The 26348-nt window shown below is 44.5% G+C and overlaps 1 protein-coding gene across 2 annotated transcripts; it reads left to right on the top strand.

The window, feature by feature from the left end:
• Positions 1-3255: 3255 nt before the first annotated feature.
• LOC147609005 (katanin p60 ATPase-containing subunit A1-like) lies at positions 3256-26348 on the top strand. Of its 2 annotated transcripts, none has more exons than XM_086788513.1 (7): positions 3256-3895; positions 6493-6991; positions 7758-7958; positions 24496-24740; positions 24852-25016; positions 25198-25289; positions 25816-26348. In XM_086788513.1, exons 1-6 carry the CDS (start codon positions 3777-3779, stop codon positions 25250-25252), a joined length of 1284 nt encoding a protein of 427 aa, XP_086644639.1. In that variant the 5' UTR covers positions 3256-3776; the 3' UTR covers positions 25253-25289; positions 25816-26348. The 2 variants fall into 2 exon arrangements, with proteins under 2 accessions (XP_086644639.1, XP_086644638.1); XM_086788512.1 differs by having other exon boundaries at positions 3259-3895; positions 25202-25289.

A 26348-nucleotide genomic window follows, 5' to 3' on the forward strand; every position in this document is an offset into this window, starting at 1 on the left:
TATAGCATGTGCCTTCCATGTGGATGAAATTATATGGTGAAATATGTAAGAAATTGTGTTTGTAGAAGTCCTTTTTTTTAGAAGATGCACACATTAAGGGGAGAAACCAAGAACTTGGAGTCTATGAAAAAGATTCTACCACACATCATTAAATTCATAGACCTAGTGTGCTTCCTTTGATGATGGATGAAGATATGACTAATATAAATGGGTGCTTGTAAACTAGCATGCCCTTTTGCATTCATATTCCCTACTTCAGCAAAGCTCCTCACATAGGCGTAGATTGTCTTAATGTTACTCAATTCCATTCGGTCGCTATCTTTATGGATAGCGATGATGGTATTGGAGGTCCACGTTTGGGAAAAGCCTTAATAAATTGCTATATTGAAAAGCTTGGCATGAATGGGTGTAATGTTTTTCCATCCATATGTAAAAACTCATGACCCTTAGCCTTATGTCATCCATATGGGTGTAATGTTTTTCCATCCATATGTAAAAACTCATGACCCTTAGCCTGATGTCATCCATAAGATTGGTAATTTTGAATAGAACACATCATGCACATTTTTTTTTCCAAATAAGCAATCCAACAAAATGCCAATAGCCATGCTTCACACATTCACTTTGACACACTATTGTTACACAAATCTAAGGTAACACCCTAACACATAATAAACATATCTTTACCCATACATGACAAACATATCTTAACTATGTTTGTATTATCTCACAAGTTTACCCACTTTTTGCTACAATTTTAGTATGACCATTCTTTCTTATATTTTCTTGTAATAACAACACAACCTCTAGAACATTCTCGACAACCTCACCTACAGTTCTCACTAAGAAGAAAGATGCTTATCTCTTTTTTTCACATGCACTCACATTACTCGATGCTAGAGGACAAAAGGGGACAACCCTCTACACAAAAATACTTGTTAAAATTTTGTTGACGTATTTTATGTTGATTATTTGTTATTTATTTAATTTGTTAATGAATGTGTGAATATAGTAACAAAACTTCCATAACACAACATGATAACGTATACATAACATAATTGCATGCATACATAATACATGGCCCATGGGATATGACACAATGTGTATTCTTTGACATGAAGGGAAAGGGATTTTATTTGCCTAGTCTAAATTTTTATATGGCCCATGGGATATGACACAATGTGTACTCTGACATGAAAGGAAAGGGCTTTTATTTGCGCGAAACTTGATAGGTGCAAACTACTTTATTATATTTCAAGAAGACAAAGGACAATGAGCAAGAATTATAAACAAAGGGAATGCAATTTTTTCCATCATAGTAATTGAAAGTTGCCCAATCAATGTTACAATCTTAGTAGAACATGTGTGATGGTTGTTTTGAAAGTTGAAAATTACGCCATACCAAAAATAACACATTCTCATTGGACATACTCATGAGCAAGTGTAAAAATGTAGCCTCACTTTTATTATAGAATTCTCAAATTTATTATTGTGGCACGTAAAGAGGGGGCTTGCATGTCTATTTAGATGCACAAACTTGCAAAAGATGATCTATATGGACAGGAGATAGGGTAAGGGAGCCACTACAAGAATGACATTTTTATTTAAAAATTGTAATTGATGGAAGGCAATATGATATAGTTTTCAATAAATCTTTTCATCCTTACAATCCCCACAGTCATGTGGAGCAAACAATTTCACATTCATTGCTTTCAAAATGGTTAACTAGACCTCATAGATATTTTGTAACTCACTAGAACAAGATTGATGATGAGCAAAAGCCTAGGTTTCTACAAATCACCATTCAATGTATCAATGAAATTGTTCAACCACTTGTTTGGTTTGTGTCCTTATATTGGTGATTTAGGAGGTTTGGTTTTGGGAAGTGTTCTCTTAATGACCCCTTACTCCATTGCATGCGAACCATTATGATTGTCCAGTGAGTCTTGGGCATGCAAGTTCATTTCATGCGTAGTCTATGTATGGGGTCCATTAGAGGGTAGTGCTAAAACTTGGAACTTATGCTTTTATCAGCACTTTGACATAAGCCCCCCTTCACATGGAACTCTAGTGTTGGAACATAAGCCCTTCTTTGCTTTGGCCAAGTGGGCTAGCTCCTTCACACATAGAACATGGTCTATAAGTTCCAGGAAGCAAATGAGTGAGATATAGGATTCCTTTCAGATGCAACGCGTGCAATGCAACTTGCGTGATCTGAGTTTATTTGACTATTCCACTCCCTTGGTGTGCTATGCGAGCATATTATGTGTTTTGCATGCTGATTTAAGGCTTCTATTTTTGTGTTCATGGGCATATGTACAATGACTTTGACAATGTTGATAGCAATGCTTGCATTACTCTTAGCTCTCATGTGAATATGGGAACGTGACAGGAGACAAAGCATGCGATTTGTATAAATCTTCCTTGGTTTGGGTTATGCCAAGGAAATTTTAGGGCCATTACACATCTTCGCCGGGGCTGAAAAATGTGAAAAAAGTGAAGAGAATCTTGTGTTTTTGTTGCATCATGCTTGCCCAAGTCCTTTGAGTGGGAGTAGGTTATTGTATCTAATTTGAAAGGGTGGATCGTGTAAAAAAGAAGAAGAGGTGTTGAACCTGCAACAACTGTGTTGCATCGCAATTTGGAGGAGAGGGGGTTGGGGGAGATGTCTCAGTGGTTAAGGCTCTTGTCCCTGGCCACTTAGGTGGGGGGTTCAAACCCCACGGACCACCCCCTCACACCATAAGGTGCTCTTGTCCCTGGCCACTCAGGTGGGGGGTTCAAACCCCAGGGACCACGTCTTCACACCATAAGGTGCTCTTGTCCCTGGCCACTCAGGTGGGGGGTTCAAACCCCACGGACCACCCCCTCACACTATAAGGTGCTCTTGTCCCCCTGGCCACTCAGGTGGGGGGTTCAAACCCCATGGACCACCCCCTCACACTATAAGGTGCTCTTGTCCCTGGCCACTTAGGTGGGGGGTTCAAACCCCACGGACCACCCTCTCACACTATAAGGTGTGGGTAAATAAATTGAACCTCTCGCAAATTTTTTTAAAAAAAATTGGTATTTGAAAGAAATGGCACATTGGGGTGGGGTATCATGTTCCACTGTGGAGGTAACAGAAAATTCAAAACACAAAATTTTGGGTTCACATGTAGCTTTCACAGTCCCCAACGTTAAAACATCACAACATCGAGGAGGGAGAAGGGGGGTCGTTTACAAGGCGGGGGACCCTTCACTCGCCAGTATCTGCTTGAAAAGGTTTGCATTTCTTCATTTCTAATCCCGCATTCCTCTCTGAGCTTCACCGTCTCCTCCGTTCTCTCTTCCTGCATTGGCCCTCGCCTCCCCTCAGCCCCCTCTTCCCTCGCAGAAACTCTTCTTTCTCTACCTCCCGTGCGGCGATTTTAGGGTTTCTGCAAGTTTCCTCAGTACCTGCTCTTTAATACAGTGGAAAAACAGGAGCCATCGCCTCTCCATGAGCCCTCGGCATAAATTGTTTTGCCTTGCTTCTGCATCACAGTGAAAAGCGTTCCCTCTGCAGCGTTTATAGGGTTTCTGAGGCTCGAGACTCCTTAAACAGGGCCTCTTCCGCTGCATTGATATAAGGGTTTCTGAAGTTTTGGTCTCCATGAACGGTGTCTCCTTCTCTGCATCGATTTCAGGGTTACCGAAGCCTTGGACTGGTGCCTTCTCGTTTCGCATCGTGTTATGAATTGCTCCAGAACTTGCCTGCGCATTTTTGTTTCTGGGGTACAGTGAAAAACAGGAGGATGGTCGGAGCCATAGCCGGATTGCAGGAGCATCTGAAGTTGGCTCGGGAATATGCCTTGGAAGGGCTGTACGATACCTCCATCATCTTCTTTGATGGTGCCATTGCGCAGATTAACAAGTATGCATCTGTCTGTGGATCTTGAGCCCGTTTGAAATCTGCATTGCTTGGAACCATGCTGGGTTTTTTGTCAATCCATGGTTATGCTCATAGTAACCACAATCACATCAAAATGGTTATGCTGATGGCAGTTCCATGAAAATTTATGTGGCTGTGCTCTTTTGTGCTAGCTATGAGCATATTGATTAGTATATGCTCATGGGATCAATAAAAAATGTAAACACTGCATTTGTTTGGCCAAGCTTTTCAGTGCTAGCTTGTGCTGGAAATTCTTTTCTGATCCAGTAATTCGGACTACATTGTTTGGTTTTTCTGTTAGTGCTAGAGCTTACTAATTCTAATGCAGAAACTATCAATGAAATGGTTACATGGATTTGGATATGCCTTCTGTGCTAGCATCTGGTCGGAGCTGCATAAACAGAAATTCAGCAGATCAATTTATGTATAAAGATTTAACTCTTGGGTTTTGATGAAATTAGAGGACATTGTCTATGCTGTCCATGAAAGTGTATGCACAGATGCCTGAAGATTTTATCATTTTGTTCATACATTAGACACTAGATCACAGGGTCATTGGAAAATGGATGAAAGCCTTTTGAATTCTGGCTTATAGCCCATTGATAGCTGCAATACTCTGAATTTGATGGCGATGGTGGCTTTTGGATTATCTGTTTTTGAGATTTGTGTCTGCGTGAGAGAGAGAGAGAGAGAGAGAGAGAGAGAGAGAGAGAGAGAGAGAGAGAGTTCTCCAAGTCTCTATTGCTGGGGTTTGGGTGTTTGGTTTCAATTATGGCCCCTTTCCTGTCTTGTGTTGTTTCTCTGACCTGTCACCTGTGATACTTCTGTTTGTTCACTCTTTTTCTGCTCTAAGGGCTTCTTGGGAGTTTTCTGAAGTGGGTCTGGCTGTCTTTCTTTGTTGCTTCCTCTCTGGGTTGGGTGTTTCTGGTGGAAAACCATCTTCAAGAGGTATGCACTTTCCTTTCCTGCTAGTCTACCCCCTTGGAACTGCTATTTATCCAGGATGTTGTCAATGAACACTACGAAGTTTACTAGCAGCCTCTGATCTGAGGATGGCATCGATGTGACACAACCCAAGTAAGGCTGAAAGTTTCAGGCATCATCATGTGAGTATCATCTCACACTCCATGACACTATGACATGTTCAATTTCATAGCATGGCACGAACAAAAACTGAAGCGCAATCTCAAGCGCATGCGAGTCTATCCACAAAGCTTCAAATCGTCAACTCCATCATGCATAGCAGACTACATGTATTGACATCCTCACTCACCTCATCAGCACCCAGGTTGCAGGTTCTTCCCTAAAGATATGTCCATATTTAAAGGACCACTCTTCATGGATAAACCATTATACTGAGTTTTTATTACCTCTCTAGAGGGGAAAGAAAGACAAAGCCATGATGAATGCTAGCATCGAGTTTCATGGCCACTCTTCTCAGATGGCAACAATAAGCTTAAGGCTTGAGGATGGCATGAGTTCTTGATCTGCCACTTGCCGTGGGTGAGAATGGAGAATGAGAATATCACACAGCTCAGCTATCACATCATTAGGTGTATGAATGCCCAACAAATGTTTCATGCTCTAAAGCTCAAGCTCAGTGGCCAAAGCAGCAGGGTAATCCCTAGTTCTTTGAAAATATGAAAAAACGGATTTGCACAGTCAGACTAGTATTATATTCTGAAATCCCCCCCTTTCTGCTGGTTGGCTGGTCAGCTTGTTGTTGGCCTGCCTATGACCAGCAAGAAAAGCTATTCAGCTCTCTTATTTTCGTTTCGGGAAGCCAAACGTGGCCAGCCCTTGACTTGGTTGCCTGGTGAGGGTTGTTTTAAGTGTCTCATACATGCGTAAATATGATCGCTCAAATCTACTCTCCCACATTTCTTGCTCTCCTTGATCTTGGTTGAGGTGTTCTGACTTCTCGGCCGGCACTCTTATAATAGCCTTGAGAAATCCTCACAAGTGTGCACCTAGTTTAAATCCCTTGCATACCTATCCTCTGAGAGAGAGAGAGAGAGAGAGAGAGAGAGAGAGAGAGAGAGAGCTCATGTACAGCATCCTATTGTTTGATCGCTTCCATTGAAGATTTAGGATCTTTCCACAGGCACTACAACACATAGGGAGTCAGATATAGGCCTAAGTTACTTATCGTTCATCCCATGCCATAGAGGTGTTTAACAAGCAATTTAACAAATGGACTGGCCTTAGTAGATCTAGGCTGGGGTGGTACCATGTGTGTGTCCTTGGCATTGATCTGATTGCAAGCAGTCACATTCAAAACTATACAATTGTGCATAGGAGTCTGAACAAGATAGGTTGAGGGGGAATCCAATGTTTGTATACCAATATTTGTATAGAAGTCTTACTAAGTATTGCTGTGCTTTTTACATGCAATATTTCCAGGTGCCTTTAATGGCGTAATAAACTGCTTGAAATGTTAAATCTTAATCTTGCCTTTAATGGAACAACTTAATTTTAATAAAGTGCCTTTATAAGGGTAACTTAATTTTGCTGTTTGAGGTTTCATGCTAGAAAAGACTGTTTAGAAGAAGTCTTGAACTATTGCTTTTTTACTACAGGCATTTAATTACAGTGGAAGACGCTTTGATACGCACAAAATGGCTTAAATGCAAGAAGGACCTTGCAGAGGAAGTTGAGGCTGTAAAACAGTTAGATGCTGAGAGGCAAGCCTTCAAGGATGGCTCTGGCGCGTTCCGCCCTATTTCGCCTCACATCTCCTCTAAGCCTTTTATGTTCACACCAGTAGATGAATTTCCAACTTCGGCTGAGGTTTCTGATGATCCTGATGTGTGGAGAGCTCCTGGTAGAGATCCTCAACAACAATATGGCAGTCGAAGGCCAACGAAAGCAGGGCAGATGACTACCGGAAGGCGTGGTATTCAAGATGGAGACAGTAAGGGACCTTCATGGGCTCGTAGAGGCGGTGCTGCAGGCTCAGGGCGGGGTCCAAAAAACGCCCCTGGCCCTTCTGGCAGACCAGGTTCCCGATCAGGGAACAGCTCCAGCCAAGGAGGGAAAAAGCCTTCTGGCAAGACTCCAAACAAGAGGGACTCATTGGTATGCTTCCTCAGATCAAGTTGCTTTCTCAGATTTCGATGCACCGCATGGCTTTTTTTGTGGTGTCGGTTGTTGTAAGTGAATATTTTCGTTGTTTTTGGTGAAGAAGATCAACATTTTAATAAACATGCAGCAAGTTTACAGCATATATTTTCTGGTGCAGCTTGGTCTGTGTAGCAAGTTTCATTTTTCCTCAGCATAGGTGGGTCAAAACAATGTGCCACATGCATCAGCCCTGGACATCAAATGCAAGTGTCTTGTCTACCGTGGAACACTGGGATAAGGGTGTAGCAGAGTGTTTCAGACCATCGTGAGCCGTATTGATAATGAGACAGAGGCCATGGGTGTCCCAAGCTAACTGGCAAGGAGATAAGAAGGATGACACAAGGATGCCCTGGAATCGACATCAAAGCTCCAAGAAATGACTATCTGCCTGTTTCTATGGCATTTTTTAGCAGACATAGATGAACTTGGTTTTTTCAGGGTGGATAACTTTCTGGCAGGGGGCTTGTGGATTATAATAGGAGGCGGCCCTTGATGATATGTTATCTTCGTCTGTGTAGATTTCTCTTGTTAACCTTTTGGGCTATAACCACTTTATGTAGAAAATTGTTTTGCTGATATGATGATTTAGACCATATGCAAGTGAAAGACTGTTTTCTAAGGCTGGTAATCTGTTTTTCTAACCTTAAATGCCCATTGTGTATATATTGTATCATTGTGCCCATTTCTTACTGCTGTTTTTTCTGTCTTCATGTGTGTGTAGGGTGGGGCTGATGATGAAGATGGAAAACAAAGGAAAGGACGTTATGAGGGGCCTGATCAAGAGTTGGCAGAAATGCTTGAGAGGGATGTTCTGGAAACAAGTCCTGGGGTAAGGTGGGATGATATTGCTGGGCTTGCTGAGGCAAAGAGGTTGTTGGAAGAAGCTGTGGTGCTGCCACTATGGATGCCAGAATACTTCCAGGTAATAAATACATCATAATTTTATCCTTAATGCCATACTATAGAGGTGTACAGTAACTGTGGTACATTTTCTGGCACATCACCAAATGCCAGCACTAGTTGCCGATAAAGTAGTGAAACTGTGCACTTCACATTAGTTGTCTCAAAGAAAATGGCTACTTCCCTGCACTGGTTGTGCAAATTTGTCTCAGGAGAATGTAAGGAATGTATGTACTCTATGATGAACTATACTCACACATGCGCGTGCATGCGCGCGCACACATATCATCTCTTTTTTGTAGATGTTCGCTGGCTTCTTTGCCATGACATTAAAAGACTCATCTCTCTCTCTCCTCCTCCCTCACCCCCCCCCCCTCCCCTTTCCGGCGGCAAGCACCAAAAAGAAATTGCAGCCATGTCTGGGTTCTTCATTGGGGGCCAGACCTTTGGAGGAAAGATTGGACAAGGATGGAGAGACTATGGATCATGATGCTTGACGTACTTATCAGGACTAGTCCTCAACACCAATGGAAGTATTGTCTGAAATAGGAGCTGCACCTGTAGAGGTGGGTGTTATCTTCATCATGTGGGCCCTTGCAGCAGACCCAATGTCCTATGGTGTGCTTTCTTCTTCCATCCAGTTGGTGATGAGCAGTGGGAGAGGCTGGCATCACAGAGTCACATAATGGTTTTATTGCCTGTGTTCAGCATTTGGGAACTTTTTGAGGATTGACATAATTTTCTAAATTTTGATGTTTCTATTTATGTAGTACACACCTCTAGAAAGAAAGATCGAGAAGAGGGACAAGTAATCCTTGTCCATCAAGTCTACAAGTGTCCTATCACTTTTCCACTTTTTTCAATAAGTGTCTGTCCACTTTCCTTTGTTGCAACAAGTGTGCCTCCACTTGTCCATAAAATCTACAAGTGTCTCTTCACTGTCATTCTCAGCCCTTGCCTTGAGAACTCTCTTTTCTTGTAAATTAGAGTCTTGTCTTCTCTTTCTCTCAAGCTCTACTCGGCTGTACACCATCTCATAAATATTTCTTTAACTTGTAATCAGTTCTCATAACTCTCACCGTCTTCTATAAGATGAATCCTCTCCATTGCGGAAGATATGCTATCACTATGGAATCAAATGAAGGCTATTTTTCTCTCCCTCTTCTCTGAACCTCAAGCTTAATGGAGTATTGTATATATTGCATATTTTAATTTCATATTTTGCATGTGTGTTATTAGCATGAATAGTTGTACATGTCTTGCATAACCTGTGAGAGTGGGAATTATTTTTCTCACCTTAGGTTGATTGTAATTAAGCTCATCCTATAGTATTTGGATTGAATAATTCTTTTATGGGGGGGTTGCTTCATCTTTAATCCTCTATGCATGTCTTGTTGGGTATTTCGAAGTTAGTCTGGAGGTGCGAACACCCTCTTATTAAGGGTCAAAAGATAAGGCCTTGGTGCCTATAAATGCATGTATTGTGGTGGATTCATTATCATAATGAGTATCATTTGAGTTCTGCAAACTTGCTCTCTCTTGGCTTGATTCTCTCTCTCTCTCTCTCTCTCTCTCTCTCTCTCTATTACTTTCTCTCTAACTCTTCATCTTGTACAACCATTGCCATGGCTTAAACCTCCTCTCTCCTTGCTTCATCTCTATTCTACACACTCCACCATGATGATGATATTTCATCCTCCATATTTGCATATGTGAGATCTCTTGGATGCCAATATGTCTCTTATTTCTCTCTTTCTCTTACCTCTATCTTACACAAATTATTTAATATATATGTTATAATAATTTTTAGATTTCGTAAAGATAACATGTACATGACTATAATTGATCTCTTATTCTTGTATATTTGTGTCATGTGCACAGTGTGTATCTACCGTGTGCTACACGCACGCAAGACTAGCTTCGAGGTTTGGGGAAGCTTGGAGCTAGGCAGGTTGATTGACGAGTTGAGTTAGGGATAGACTAACGGGCGGGCACCCAAGTATGGACGGGCGGGCGCCCAAGTGTGGACGCTCGATAACCGGCCAAGAGCCTATAAAAGGGTGGCCAAGGTTAGTTATTGAGATATAGAGAGTCTCGCGAGTTTGTGAGAGCTGTATGGTCTTGGAGCCTGGATCTAGTGCAGATGTGCACCTGCTTTACGTAGCCGAGGCCGGCAGCAATCTCGAGGCCCGCGAGGGTAGCTTCGTGGCGGTATGGGACGTCGCGAGGAGGAGATTGGTCGGTACGTCAACCTAGTTAGCTCAGCTCGTGGCTCGGTGGGGACAGCCAAGACTATGGGCTTGCCCACAGCTGTCATGGTTGGGAGGTGAGTCAGGCCTGCACCCCCTTGTTGTTTGTTTGTTTGTTTGTTTGTTTATTTGTTTGTTTGCAGGATTCGAGTCTCGTAACAGGAACGATCACGAGGAGATCCTTGGGGATTTGACAATGGTATCAGAGCATACCTTGTGAACGAGCAAGTCGGTAGGTAGAGAAAGATGAGGTCGAAGAAAGGTATGTGTTAAAAAAGCTTGCTGTTTTTTTTGTGCATACTGCTGTTTTCAGATTGGTATGTGTTTTTTTTCATCAAAGAAACCCATGTTGATGGGGATGGTAGTCTAAGAAGGGTTGTTTGCTTAGCAGAGAAAAGGTAAAGATTTGTTTGTGCAGTCGCACGTGTTGGGTTTTATGCTGTGTATGCACCCAGAGGAGTGCTAGTGATCATCAGTAGATTACTGGGGCACTTTTTACTTCAGTTAGTGGAGGTTTTTTCTCCCAGTTTAGTTCAGTTTCACTTATATGCAGTTTATAAGTGTTTTGGTCCACCCGGCACATTTATGGCCGGACATGTGAACACTTATCTTTTAGGGTCACTATCATGTGGCTATTGTACTTCACTTTTCTGATCATTGAAGCATACTGAAGTCGTGTTCTCTCTCATCTTGGTTTCCACGCTTGCTTGAACCTGTGTAAACCCTAACCCTAACCCTTGAGTGCCTTCAATTGGTATCAGAGCATTGAAGCTCTGCATTGCTCTGCCCGTACACTTGTTGCTGCTGCCCGTACAGCATACGTACACCCAGCCAGCGCCGTCTTCAGCTGTACGTGTGCGCTAGCTGCCCGTACATTCAGTACTGCACGTCGCCTTCAGTCGGGTACTACAACAGGCGTCGCCTACAGTTACGTAACTGTACCTGCCCGTACAGTCAAGCGCTGCCACCGTACAGTCAAGCGCAGCCATCATCACCTGTGCGCCTTCAACTACACCTTTGCGCCTACTGCCCCGTACACACCTTCCGTACCTGGCGACTGTACCTGACGACTGTATCTGGCGACTGTACACACCTGGCGAGTGTACCTTCTGTGCGCATTCTGTACCTGACGTGTACTTGCTCGCCCAACACAGAACTGTATCTGCCTGTACAGTAAGTGCTACCTGCACAGTACTTCCACCTACATCAGTCTTGTGAAGTACAGTCATTTGTACTTGCACTTTGGTGATCAGTACCTGCAGAAATACCACAACCTTCACAGTCATTCGGTGGTAAGCATTAAAATTCAGTTTTTGGGCATTTTTATTTTCTCTGTGAAAAATATACAGGCACAACAGGCAGATTTTCTAGCAAAGAACAATACAGGTTTTTTGCACAGTTTGGGTGTAGCAAATTTGGGATTTTTGGGGCATTTTGGCATTGTGTACGCCATTTGCTGCTCTACTCAGTCATTGGTGCATTGAGCTGCACATTCAGAGGATTGAGAGTGCAGGCAGATTTGGGTGAACTGTATTTAGTGGAGTACAGTTATTATCAGGGTTTCTGTTATTGGTTTTTTGGTAAACAGGTACAACATTGTGCGTAAAGCATAATGGCAAATCAACAGCAAAGTGATGTATTCACATATTTGTCTAAGGAAGACAAATTGGATGGCACGAACTACTCCTTGTGGAGTTTTATGCTGAAAAATGTGCTTGTGGCAAAAGGTCTTTGGGATTTTGTTAGTGGTGATGAACCACGTCCAGGTCCATTGGCTCCAGAGACTCCTCCCCAAGGGGGTGCTCGTGGACGAGGACAACAGGTACAGGCTCCAGGACAGCCATTGCCTGTTCAGAGAACAAATGCTCAAAAGACATGGGATGCCAGGGATGCACAAGCTTTGTCACTCATTGCATTGTCAGTACAGAGGTCCATTATACCTCATATTCGTTCAGCTGGCTCTTCACAGAATGCATGGGTGACTTTGGAGCAGATGTATGCTGCTCGTAATGAGGCTAGGATCTCATTTTTGAAAAGAGAGCTGGAAAATCAGAAAATGAATGAAGGAGATGATATGTCTAGCCACTTAAACAAGCTGCAGGATTTGAGAGAGCAACTCATCAATGTGGATGAGATTATTCCTGAAACACAGCTTGTGTCCACCATCTTGCACTCTTTGCCAAGATCTTACTTGGCTTTCCATACCTCTTTGAACCTTAGCATGAGGAATGCTGTTGAACCCCTCAAGTATCAGGAACTTGTTGCTCTCTTACTACAAGAGGAGCAAATGAGGAAGAATATGAATATGAACACAAATGCTGAACAAGCATTTACTACAGGTCAAAAGGGGAAAGGAAAAACTCAGCCAAAGAGTGCAAATCAAAATTCAGGTGATGGTGGTTCTTCACAGGATACCAAGAAAGGTGATGGACAGCCCAAGAAGAAGGGCAAATGTCATTACTGTAAGAAGCCAGGTCACTACATCACGGAATGTAGGAAGAGGATTGCCAAAGAGAAGGCAAAGGAAGCTGGGATGTTAGTTAATGATACTTCTAAAGCTCCTCCAGAGACTGCTTCTTTTGTTGAGGACAGGGATTACTGTTTTTATACATGCAGCTATGATGCCTCTTGGTCTTCACAGGCACTCAGTTTGACAGAGCATGCATGTACTTGGTATTTTGATAGTGGTGCCTCAAAGCATATCACATCTCGCAAAGATTTGTTTAGTCATGTTGGCCCTGCCCCTGTTGGCAAAACTGTTCAGTGTGCCAACAATGCTTCATATCCAGTTCGTGGCATTGGGGAGATTCAGCTCACAGCCATTGATGGCTCCATTCTCCGCCTTACAGATGCCTTATATGTACCAGGGATAAAGAAGAATTTGTTGTCCATTTCTTCTTTAGCACATTGTGGAATGCAGGTCCACTTTGATGATGATAAATGCATGGTCAGAGACAAAGCTAATGCCTTGACCTTGATGCTTACTGGTACATTATGTCATGGACTTTATTAGTTGGATGCATTTCAGCCAGTGGATCAGTCTGCTTATCATGCATTCACTCTTACTCCAGCTATGGTTGATGCGGAGTTATGGCATGCTCGCATGGGGCATGTAAATTTTGGGAGTCTTATGCTTATGCAGCGACATAATATGTTTATAGATCTACCTCTCATGGAGAAGCCTCCAGATCATATTTGTGAAGGATGTATTTTGGGAAAAATGCACAGGTTTTCCTTCCCACGTGATCAGACTCTAAGAGCAACTGCAAAGTTGCAACTTATACATAGTGATCTTTGTGGTCCCATGCAGACAAAGTCATTAGGTGGTTGCTTTTATTTTGCAACATTTATTGATGACTTCTCTCGTATATGCTGGGTCTATCCTTTGACACAGAAATCACAGGTATATGATGCATTTTTGGCCTTTGTAGCACTTGCTGAGACAGAGTCAGGATGCAAGGTGAAGACTCTCTGTTCTGACCGAGGGGGGGAATATATGTCACATGTGCTGAATTCTTTTCTTGGGAGTAGAGGTATAAAACATCAGTATACTACTCCTTACACTCCACAGCAGAATGGGGTTGCAGAAAGGAAGAATCGGTCACTCATGGAGATGGCCAGATGTATGCTAAAGGCAAAAAGGCTACCACATATCTTTTGGGTGGAAGCAGTAATGTGTGCTTGTCATATTTTGAATCGATGTCCCACAAAGGCATTGGTCTCTGTTACTCCTTTTGAGGCTTGGCATGGCCGCAAGCCTTCTGTATCGCATTTTCGTATCTTTGGGTGTCTTGCATATGCACACATACCCAAAGAGTTGAGGAGGAAGCTGGATGATAAAGCCACAAAATGCATTTTTGTTGGGTATAGCCGTGAGAGCAAGGGCTACAGGTTATATGACCCACTATCCAGGAAGATATTCATCAGTCGGGATGTGATTTTTGATGAAAAATCAGAAATATCCATGGCTGGTTATGAGGCAAATCAGGCTGAAAATGATGTGTTTGAAGGTCTACTACCCATGGAGTTTCATTCCACAGTTGGTGATCCAACTCATGAGGGTACTGGACAGCCAGCAAATGATGTAGGTGGTGCAGAAATTCAGCAGCCAAATGAGCCAGAAGCTGAACCAAATATGGGACAGCAGGCACCACAGGTCAGACATATACCTAGATGGTATTTGAGGACATTACAGGACAGCCATTTAGAGGGTCCTCTTGCTGGTCGTACTCGTAGGGAGACAAGGACCAATGAGCATGCACACATCATGGATTTGAATCTGGTTATGGCAGCCAGTTTACAGGATGATGATGAGCCTGATTCATTTGTGGATGCACGAGATAATGTGCATTGGAACAAAGCCATGCAGGATGAGTTTGATTCTATTAAAAAGAATCAAACATGGGATTTGGTTGATCTGCCCAAAGGCAAGAAAGCCATTGGTACTAAATGGGTCTATAAGTTGAAAAGACATGCAGATGGATCCATTGACAGGTACAAAGCCCGTCTAGTTGCAAAGGGCTATGCACAGAAAAAGGGCATTGATTATGAGGAGACATTTGCTCCTACATCCCGTATGTCGACACTTAGGTGTGTCATTGCATTGGCTGCACATCGTGGTTGGGTTGTTCACCAGTTGGACATAAAGACTGCATTCTTACATGGGGACCTCGAGCAGGAAGTTTATGTATTTCAGCCCATGGGATTTGCAGAACATGGTCATGAGGGGAAAGTTTGCAAGCTGAAAAAAGCCTTGTATGGTTTGAAACAAGCTCCACGAGCTTGGTATGCAAAAATAGATGCTTTTCTACTCACTCAGGGATTTGTGAACAGTCCATCAGAGGCCACTCTGTATGTAAAGAAAGAAGAGACAGATTTGCTGGTCATCAGTCTTTATGTGGATGATCTCTTGCTCATGGGATCAAATGATGACAAAATTGCAGCTTTTAAGGAGATACTGCAACAGACATTTGACATGTCTGACTTGGGCCTTGTACATTACTATTTGGGCATACAGTTTGTGCAGGATAACAGAGGCATTGGGTTGTTGCAATCACGCTATGTTGCTAAACTTCTGGAGAAGTTTAAATTTCAGGATTGCAAGCCTATTAGTACTCCTATGGAGCCTGGGATGAAACTGTCACTACAAGATGACAGTGTTTCCTTTGATGCCACTACATATGCTCAGGCTGTTGGGTGCCTCATTTACTTGTGTAATACAAGGCCAGATATTCAGTATGCAGTCTCTTAGTTGAGCAGATTCATGCACAGCCCACGGTTGTCACATTGGCAAGCTGTGAAGCGTGTATTCCGTTATTTGCAGGGTACCTTGTCTCTTGGGTTGCTTTATCCTGAGGGGGGTGACATGCAGTTACACACTTACAGTGATTCAGATTGGGCTGGTGATTTTGATACCAGACATTCCACTAGTGGAAATTGTTTCTTCCTTGGCGCTTCATGCATTTCTTGGCTAAGCAAGAAACAGACCACAGTGGCCACTTCGTCTTGTGAGGCAGAGTACAGAGCAGCCTACACTACTACTGTTGAGTGTGTTTGGCTGCGTCGTCTTATGACTGATATGGATATTTCAGTGGAGGAGCCTACACCTATCTATACTGATAGTCAGAGTGCCATTGCTGTGGCCAGGCCAGGAATCCTGTGTTTCATGCTCGCACGAAACACATTGAGATTCACTATCATTTTGTTCGGGAGAGACTCCAGGCAGGAGATATCAGTCTGATATACTGTCCTACAGATCAGAATGTGGCAGACATCTTCACCAAGGCATTACCACGTCCGAAATTTGAAGCATTCCGCAATGCTTTGAATTTGTTTCCTTTTGGTGGATGATGTACAGTGATCACATATCACTCCAGGGGGGTTTGTTGGGTTTTATGCTGTGTATGCACCCAGAGGAGTGCTAGTGATCATCAGTAGATTACTGGGGCACTTTTTACTTCAATTAGTGGAGGTTTTTTCCCCAGTTTAGTTCAGTTTCACTTATATGCAGTTTATAACTGTTTTGGTCCACCCGGCACATTTATGGCCGAACATGTGAACACTTATCTTTTAGGGCACGATCATGTGGCTATTGTACTTCACTTTTCTGATCATTGAAGCATACTGAAGTCGTGTTCTCTCTCATCTTGGTTTCCACGCTTGCTTGAACCTGTGTAAACCCTAACCCTAACCCTTGAGTGCCTTCAGCACGAACTGGAGAGAGAAAACAGAAACAAAAAGCATGTTCGTTGCTTTTGGTTGAACGCGAACGAGATAGAGAGGTCAGGCTTGCAGTCGGCTAGGCCTATGTAGGCAGCCTTGCTAGCGGGTGCATAGGCCTGCGTAGCCAGGCGGCCAGGCGCGTAGGCCTACGTAGCCAGGTCTACGTAGCCTAGTGCAAGCGCCTAGGCCAGGCTAGGCAGGCGCCCAGGTCCACGCCGCCTTGTGGCCAAGCCTACACGAGGTTGGCGCAGACAGCACCGACAGTTCAGGCAGCACCGGCAGCAGCATGGGGGCGTTCGTAGGCAGCCGGCAGTGCTATTTCTGACGGGATAGGGGGAAAAAAAAAAGCAAAATAGCAAAAGCATGCGTCCAGTCCGATTCGGCGTTTTGTTTTTTTTTGGTTTTTTATTAAACTTTTTTTTAAAACAAAAGTTTAAGAGTCCCTAAGGTTCAATGTGTTAAAAAAAAAAAAGAAAAAGAAAACAGAACTTATATATATATATATATATATATATATATATATATATATATAAACACAAAAGCAAAAGCTCAAGAAGCTTTTGGGGCTATCTTTATAAATCGCTTAAGTGGGCTTCTTGCCACACATCTCTCAAGTTTTCAAGCTCTCAAGCTCTCAAGTTCCCTTGCACTTTTATTGTGCAAAGATCGAATTTTATCTCCCCTTACCCACTTCACGATGTCGACCCAAGAATCAGAGTTGGAGCCCCTTGTTGAACGCGAAGACTTGCCGGCTACGGAAGATACCGATGCCGATCTTTTTGAGGATTATGTGTCAAAATCAGATTTCCGAGAGTTCAAAGTAACTCTCGAAGCTTCTTCAACGGAACGTCAGACACAAATCGCAGCCCAGATGCAAGCTTTGCAAAACTCCATCGCTCTATTGACCACTACTCTCTCTACTTTATCGGGTATGGATACCTTGGCCTCTGCTTTAGGCCTCAACATTACTCCGGAACCGTTCGGGGGCGAGCAAAAGCAGCGCACTAAGGAGATCGTGGACACTTGGCTACATAAGTGGCAAGTTCACTTCAGTTTCATCCATATGATGATGGAAAAAAGATCCAGTTAGCAGCAGGTTTCCTGTCTGACAAAGCTTTGCTTTGGTGGAAGGAACTCAATCCTAAGCCAACGACTTGGGCACAATTCGAAGACGTCTTCAAGAAGGAATTTCTCAAGAAAGAGGATGATTATGATGTTGTTGCCCGGTTTTCAGCTTTGACCATGACCTTGCAGCACCTCACTTATGAGGTCTACCTCCAGAAGTTTAGGGACTTGCAGATGAAAGCTACAAAGATGGATCCCACTACTCTTTTGGGATTTTTCGTAGCTGGTTTACCAGACTCATACCGTTTATAGGTTAAAAATAACAAATGCAAAACATTGGACGAAGCCATTCATTCAGCTCGTATCTATGATGATACAATGGTCTCTTCCAAGTCGAAACCCGTTACTGAGCAGGGGAACAAGCATAAAAGAAAGTTCTCCGCACCTATGGCTACAAAGATGGATCCCACTACTCTTTTGGGATTTTTCGTAGCTGGTTTACCAGACTCAAACATTGGACGAAGCCATTCATTCAGCTCGTAGTCTCTTCCAAGTCGAAACCCGTTACCGAGTAGGGGAACAAGCATAAAAGAAAGTTCTCCGCACCTATGGCTAACACGACAGAAGGAAAGTCTTCCAACCAACCTTCGATGAATTTAAGTTTGACACCAGCGAAGAAGAAACGACTCCTTAGGGCTTTAAAGCTCAAGAAGGAACGACGTTGTTTTATCTGCGAAGAAAAAGGACACATGCGTAACGAGTGCCCGAAGCAAAAGGGTGCAAAGACAAACGCAAGACCCAAGCCAAAGGCGGCTAACCAGTTGTCTTTGACAGGTACGTCAATTACTGTACTTTCTTGCCCTAGTACTTGTTCTGATTGTCTGTTCAATTCTAAAGTATTTGGCTTGCATGATCTTCTCTGAGTTTATGGAGAAGTGAATGGCCATAAGATTCACATTCTTTTAGACCTTGGCAGCTCACACAACTTTGTTAACTACAAACTTGTGCAGAAATTGAGTTTTGATACGACACCTAGCGATCATACCTATGAGGTACGCTTACCTGCGGGAAGGCAAGTATGGGATCGAAAGGTGGTATCTCGTATTATCTTTTGGGTTAACCAATGCTCCTTGAGAAGGAGCTTTATGCTGTGATCGAAAGGTGGTATCTCGTATTATCTTTTGGGTTAACCAATGCTCCTTGAGAAGGAGCTTTATGCTGTGATTCATGCTCTCAAGGTTTGGAGACATTATTTATATGGCTCAAAGTTTGTGGTATTGATTGATCATCAGTCAATCAAGTATGTATGTGATGCGGATGATTTGAGAGGAAGGAAAGCTCGTTGGGCGGAGTTAATGCAAGATTTTGATTTTGAGATCCGTTATCGGAAAGGGTCCATGAATAGTGTTGCAGATGCGCTTAGTCGAATTCGAGAGGTGAATACTTTGTCGTTCACCGAGATTTCTACTGACTTATTTCAGTCATTGAGAGGGCTTTGCAAGACTGATAGTTATTTTGGTCCATTTTGGCAAAAGATCCAGGACGGGAGCTCATTGATTGACCAAGACTCAATGACTGAGCAGTCTACCATTGAGGCTGCAGGAGGCCAGTGGATGATTCGGAATGGTTTACTATTCCGTAATGACAAAATTTGTGTACCACAGATCCCGGACATTAGGTCCAAGATTCTTAAGGAGTGTCACGACGCTCCTTTTGCTGGACACCCTGGGGTACACAGGACACTATCGTTAGTGAAACACACTTTTTATTGGCCAAAGATGAAAGGGTATGTAGAAGATTATGTTCTCAAGTCTCAAATTTGTCAGGCAAATAAAGCTGAACGCTTTAGACAGGCTGGGTTGTTGCATTCTTTGCAAATCCCAGGTAATAAATGGGAAAGTATTTCCATGAATTTTATTACCGGATTGCCAAGAACACATCAAGGCCACGATTCTATTTGGGTTGTGGTAGATCGCTTGACAAAAATGGCTAGATTTTTACCGACCCGGAAGACTATTACAGCTACGCAAATAGCACGGCAGTTTATCGAGCAATTGTTTAGACTGTACGGGTTACCGCAAAACATAGTCAGTGATAGGGACTCTAAGTTTACGAGTGATTTTTGGAAACTTGTTTTTGAGATGTTGGAAACAACTTTGAATTTGAGTTCCTTTGATCATCCTCAATCTGATGGCCAGACTGAAAGAGTGAATTAGATTTTGGAGGATATGCTTCGAGCATATGTATCCAAAAGACAGAGTTCATGGGAGGATTATCTTCCTATGTTAGAATTTGCATATAACAGTACTAAGCATACGAGTACAGGTTTTAGTCCTTTCATGCTTATGTATGGTTTTCAACCTAGATCACCTGTTACAGTAGGATTCTCAGGACTTCAGCATGATGCAGCACGTAATTTTTTGCAAGATATGCAAAAAATGTTACAAGTTGCAAAGGAATATTAGAAGTGCTCAAGACCGAGACAGATTTTATTCTAATAGACATCGTTCACCCAGAGAGTTCTCTGAAGGAACGATGGTGTATTTGCGAGTTCCCAAAGATTCTGAGACTTTACGAACAGGTCGATCTCCGAAATTATCCCCTAGATACTGTGGACCATTTCGTGTTACACGACGGATTGGTTCAGTTGCATATGAATTGGATTTGCCTTCTCATGTGAAAGTTCATTCTATATTTCATGTCAGTAGACTTAAGGAAGTACTGGGTGGGACAGATCAGTTAGTTACTCCTCAAGAAATTATAGATGTCGAGGACATGACATTTGTTCCACACGATCCTGAAAAGATTCTTGGATTTCGTGAAAGAAGATTGCGTAATACGCTTATCACGGAATACAAGATCAAGTGGAAGGATCGTGTTGAGGAGGACGCTACATGGGAGACATTGACTACTCTTCAGAGAGATCATCCTGGCTTTTTAGTGAGCTCAGGAGTGAGCTCTTAGAGGAAGGGGAGTATGTCATGTGCATAGTGTGTATCTACCGTGTTGTACACGCACGCAAGACTAGCTTCGAGGTTTGGGGAAGCTTGGAGCTGAGGAGGACGCTACATGGGAGACATTGACTACTCTTCAGAGAGATCATCCTGGCTTTTTAGTGAGCTCAGGAGTGAGCTCTTAGAGGAAGGGGAGTATGTCATGTGCACAGTGTGTATCTACCGTGTTGTACACGCACGCAAGACTAGCTTCGAGGTTTGGGGAAGCTTGGAGCTAGGCAGGCTTATTGACGAGTTGAGTTAGGGATAGACTAACGGGCAGGCACCCAAGTATGGACGGGCGGGCGCCCAAGTGTGGACGCTCGATGACCGGCCAAGAGCCTATAAAAGGGTGGCCAAGGTTAGTTATTTAGATATAGAGAGTCTCGCGAGTTTGTGAGAGCTCTATGGTTTTGGAGCCTGGATCTAGTGCAGACGTGCACCTGCTTTATGTAGCCGAGGCCGGCAGCAATCTCGAGGCCCGCGAGGGTAGCTTCGTGGTGGTATGGGACGTCGCGAGGAGGAGATTGGTCGGTACGTCAACCTAGTTAGCTCAGCTCGTGGCTCGGTGGGGACAGCCAAGACTGTGGGCTTGCCCACGGCTGTCATGGTTGGGAGGTGAGTCAGGCCTGCACCCCCTTGTTGTTTGTTTGTTTGTTTATTTGTTTGTTTGCAGGATTCGAGTCTCGTACCAGGAACGATCACGAGGAGATCCTTGGGGATTTGACAATTTGAGTCAAGTAAGTGATTGTGAATAGTCAATTCTACTTTTTAAGCATATTAAGTTGTATGGAGCCCTCACAACTCTTCATAGAAGAATCAATAATGCCCATGCGGCTTTTGTGGCAAGGTTGAATGATGACACCTCGAATCTAGGTGGCAGGGGAAACCCATATTGCACAAAGTTTCCTTGTGAAAGCCCCAATCCACCTTGTCATAGGCTTTCATCTAGGTGGCGGGGGAAACCCATATTGCACAAAGTTCCCTTGTGAAAGCCCCAATCCACCTTGTCATAGGCTTTCTTGAAATCGAGCAAAAGAATGGCCAAGTCTTGCTGTTGTAGATGGGCGGTGGCGGATGCCTCCCAAAAGGTGAAGATAATGTCCAAGATGCTCTTATCCTGGAAACCTGTCTGCATGCCATGGATCAAATCTGGGAGGTGGTGCTGTAGTCGATGGCTGATGGTTTTGGCTAGGATTTTGTAGGCGGTCCCCAAGATGGTGATCGGTCTGCATTGGCGAATCTCCGATCTGTCACCTCCCTCGGGGATCAAACGAATCAAACCCTCCGCTGGTCTCTCTGGCATAGATCTTGAACTCATAATCTCATTGAAGGTCGTGCAGAATCCACCCTCCATGAGTTCCCAGTGAGATGAAGAATCTGGGGAACCGGAAGCCCATCCTCATGTGGGCACTTGCCCCTAGGGAGTGCAGTCTCCTTGGCAGAGAAGGGGGCTCTCTAGTGAGCTGGGAAGTGAAGAAGCCAGTGGTGGCTATGGCTCGAACCTTGGGCGGTTTGGACACAATGGTGCTGTTCAATCCTGTAAGCCTCCGGATGCCATCTCTCCGATGATGATGCCTTGTCCGCTCGAAGAAGTCCCCTATGCCTTTTTCTCCAGCCTGAGTCTAGATAGATGCGAGGGCATGGAATCTGTATTCCACTCTCCTCTCCTCTATGGAGCTGATCTCAGTGTGGGCTGTGGCCATCTCAGCCTCAATCCACGACTTGTCTGGGGTGAGCTTGTGCAAGCACTAGTGGGAGGCAAGGCTCCGGCGGAAACTCCTCTCCTGCTCTCTAAACTCTGCGAGCTTGGTCTGAGTTGCCTCTCCTGTAGAATGGCATTGATCTCACTGAGCCCAGTATCCAAAGTCGCCACTACTGTGTCCTCATGAAAGGTCAAGCTCTCCTAGAGCTCCTCAATCCTCGTGTAATTTTCAGGTCTTGTATCAAGCTCTAGGGTATGCAGAGGCACTGCTGACTATCATCTCCAGGGGTCCTCTAGAGAGAGGATGATGTGCGAATGGTTGAAAAAGTTAGTGTCGGCTAAAATACCAACCAAACCGCCCGTCCACAGGACCACAACTGAGAGAGGTTGAGGCCTGTGCTCCGCTTGTCAGATCTGGAGAATATAGGCTCCCTTGACTATGCCCAAACTTTGGGAGGTGCCAAGCGTCCTGTCCACTAATGGTGAAGACAAGCTTCTCCGAAGCCACAAGCTTTGCTTCAAAGACGGTATCCTATCTACCACCTAGTCTATCCTCTGTGGTCTCGAGCATATTGAAGTCTCCCTCCATACACCAGAAATCAGCCTGAGGGAGGCCCTGCCTAATTGTGCTCCAGAAGTCTGCTCGACCTGCCATGGAGTTAAGGACAGATGTTGAGGAGGCCTGTACGGTCCTCCCCAAGTCTTATAATCACCCATTGCGCTCTGCTTGGAACTATGGTGCTGGAATCCACCACCACTAGAAGAAGCTGCTCACTAACAAAGATACACTCCACCTTGGATCCCAGATGGGCTGAAGGCGGGTGACTGAAAGGTGTAACTGCTGCCCTGCAAAATCTCTCGCATTTGCGGGGACGACTAGTTGACAAATGCTGAAGAAAGACGATGTCGATAGTGCCTCCCACTAAGGCTCTCTACAACTCACAAAGGACGACTCGCCTAGAGCGGCGTGGGCCCATTGCGCTCTTCCTTGGCTATATGCATAAACTGGGCTCCAGCTATCACAATAAAGGTATATGTAGGAGGGGGGGAGGGGGACCGGCGGGCGTTGCTCTAGCCAGACGTCTGTGTTGCCTCCACCCAATCGTCTGCCACCTACTCCCATCCCTGTCATCAGGGGTAGGGTGCTGGAGAGCTGGATCACCAGAGGGAGGAGGTCCACCCGCTGGGGAATGGGTTCCCCTCGGAGGCATTGGAGAGAGAGGACACGCAATACTGTCTTTGGAGAGGAAATGCTGATATGGAGTTAAGGAATCCCAGCCACCCACGCAAGCATTGACACGGTTGTCACCGGGGATTCCAACACTTGCCCTATCATTCTCCCAATGATGGGGAGAAGCGGAAGGTACTCCTTCCTGAGGCCTGGAAAACAGATTGTGATCGGGAATCCAGATACTCCAGCAAGAGGGTCAGAGGTGGGAGCAAAACCGTGCTGCCAACATGCGAAGAATGACGCATCGAGGCTCAGCTGAACCATGCTGGGGTGTCGAACTCCACCTGGTAGTAGCCACGCCTGAGGGTATAGATATCTATGATCTTGCCTGGCTCGCCAAGGAGGCTGGCCTGGAAGTCATGAAGCTGGCTGTGCACCCACAATCTTGCAAACCAATGTTGAGGCTTCGAGGGAGGCTACTGTTGATGCTAGGAGCTGGAGGTCCACTTCGGAGAAAGGGGGAACGGGCGCCACGGGCCCGGGGGGTGGGGGGGGCAGAAGTGGGAGAAGGCAGAGTGGAATGGCTTCAAAGGGGGGCGAAGGAGGTGGCGGAACGAAGAGGCGGCTAGGGCGCATAGGAGCAGGGGCAGCAGGGCGGAGAGCAGGACGCGGCGGCAGGCGGTGAAAATGAGGGCAGCGAAACGAGGGAAGAGGAGGGTGGCGGGCTCAGAGGGCGCAAAGGAAAGTTGGGCAGAGGCGGAGTTGGGGGGAGTGAAGGCAAGGCGGAGGGCAGGGGAGTGCAAAGAGGAGATGGGGGCTGGTGCAGAAACGTGCAGGGAGGGGAGGGCGACCAGCGTTTGCAGGGGCGAACTCCAGCTTGCTCTAGACTGATATTGAATGCATTTATAAGGGCTTACCGTCTTATTAGTATCAGTCCACATACCTAGGTCTGTGTACGTTTGGGTTTAGTTCTTATTTTCTTTCCATGCCAATTTGCATGGTAGCTGGACTTTTGATGTATGACATTAATAAAATCTCTCTTCTCTCTCTCTCTCTCTCTCTCTCTCGCTCTCTCGCTCTCATTGATGTATTATATTGGCTGAGCTTTTGTATGAGGGTCCCGAGTTGTAACTGACGTGTCCTGTTTCTTGCAGGGCATACGTCGGCCTTGGAAAGGTGTCCTCATGTTTGGCCCTCCTGGAACTGGGAAAACTCTCCTGGCCAAAGCTGTTGCAACAGAGTGTGGTACCACTTTCTTCAATGTCTCTTCAGCAACATTGGCTTCGAAATGGCGAGGGGAGAGTGAACGCATGGTCCGCTGTCTGTTTGATCTAGCAAGGGCATACGCTCCAAGCACAATATTTATTGATGAGATCGACTCCTTATGTAATGCTCGTGGGTATGTGCACGTTGCTGCTGTAGCCAGGGATTGCCATGGCAGTATGTTGTTCCTTATTCATTGTATATACTTGCCTTCTGGCTCACATAACTTGCAAGTGATGGTTTGCAGGGCCTCTGGAGAGCACGAGTCTTCACGACGTGTGAAGTCTGAGCTGCTTGTGCAAGTGGATGGTGTCAATAACAGTTCAAGTAGCAGTGGCGAGGACGTAGAGAAGAAAACAGTCATGGTGTTGGCAGCAACAAACTTCCCATGGGATATCGATGAAGCACTTAGGCAAGGAATCCCTTAAATGTTCTATTTTGGCTTTGAACTAAGACGGAAGCCTTCATATAGCTTGCCTTTTGAGGTGGATAAAATGCTGACTGCTATTTGCGATGCCGTGCTGAGTCCTAGGGTGATGATGGTTGTACCAAATTTTTTTTAGCGTTGGGTTCTAATGTTGGCTTTTGACTAGGCAGGCGAAGGCTAGAAAAGAGGATCTATATACCTCTTCCAAACGAGGAGAGTAGACGCGAATTGATTCGTATCAACCTCAGAGGTGTCGAGGTATTCATTTTCCCTATTTGACCAAGTCTAAGCATGGCGACGTGCATCTTTTTCCTTTGAAAAGAAGTTTTGCACCCGTTAACGCAAGAAGCAACCGAAATACTGGATGCTTATTAAGACTTGAAGAGGCAAGCTGTGCAAAAGACTGATATCTTTTGGATGCTCTCAAACAAAATAATGATGGCATTGATCCAAGCTGTTAGCCAAGATAAGCCACTATAGTGTCCTTAGGCACCAAAGTTGTGCAATGATGTAAAGGAACACCCTTGGCTTGTCTCATTTACTATGTCCAAGGCAACCTATGGTACCTATGAATGCAACGTGCTATGTTTGATTTTAAAGTAGTCCATATTAATGACTTCACGTTGTTCAAAGAAAGGACAACACCTTTTACATGCCTGAGAGAGGGTGGTGGGTCAATGTTGAGCATAAACTTTGGATGGGTTTGCATGCATGTTATGTTGACATCCTTTTATTTTTGTTTAAAGCTCAGTTTCTCTTGCTAAATATCTCCTGTATTGGACAGGTAGCAGCTGATGTGGCTATTGATGAGGTGGCTTGTCGAACTGAGGGATTCAGTGGAGATGATTTGACTAATATATGCAGAGATGCTTCCATGAATGGGATGAGAAGGAAAATTGCCGGGAAAACTCGGGATGAGATCAAGAACATGACGAAGGATGCAATGCAGGAGCCTGTTGCCATGTGCGACTTCGAAGAAGCGCTGTCCAAAATCTCGCGCAGCGTCTCAGCTGCGGATATTGAACGACATGAGAAGTGGTTTGCTGAATTTGGCTCAGCTTAGCCTATGATGTATGTGCATGAGCTAATGCCTGTTTTTGGGGATGAAGGTTAGTCCCCTTCTAAATTTTAATTATGAACCCAAAGTGAGAGACAATATGGGCCTTTTCCTGCTTGCAATTTTCATCTCAATGACCAATCTGACAAAATCGCTAGGAACCTTGATCATCTTGTTCTTTGTTCCCATGTAGTTCACGATTAGCTTGATTTGTGCCAAAACATGTCTCCAAGCTTTTATGTGAGCCCATATGACACGTC

This window comes from Cibotium barometz, chromosome 52 (genome assembly GCF_041138505.1).
Source record: "Cibotium barometz isolate CiBa-2024 chromosome 52, ASM4113850v1, whole genome shotgun sequence".
Taxonomy (NCBI): Eukaryota; Viridiplantae; Streptophyta; class Polypodiopsida; order Cyatheales; family Cibotiaceae; genus Cibotium; species Cibotium barometz.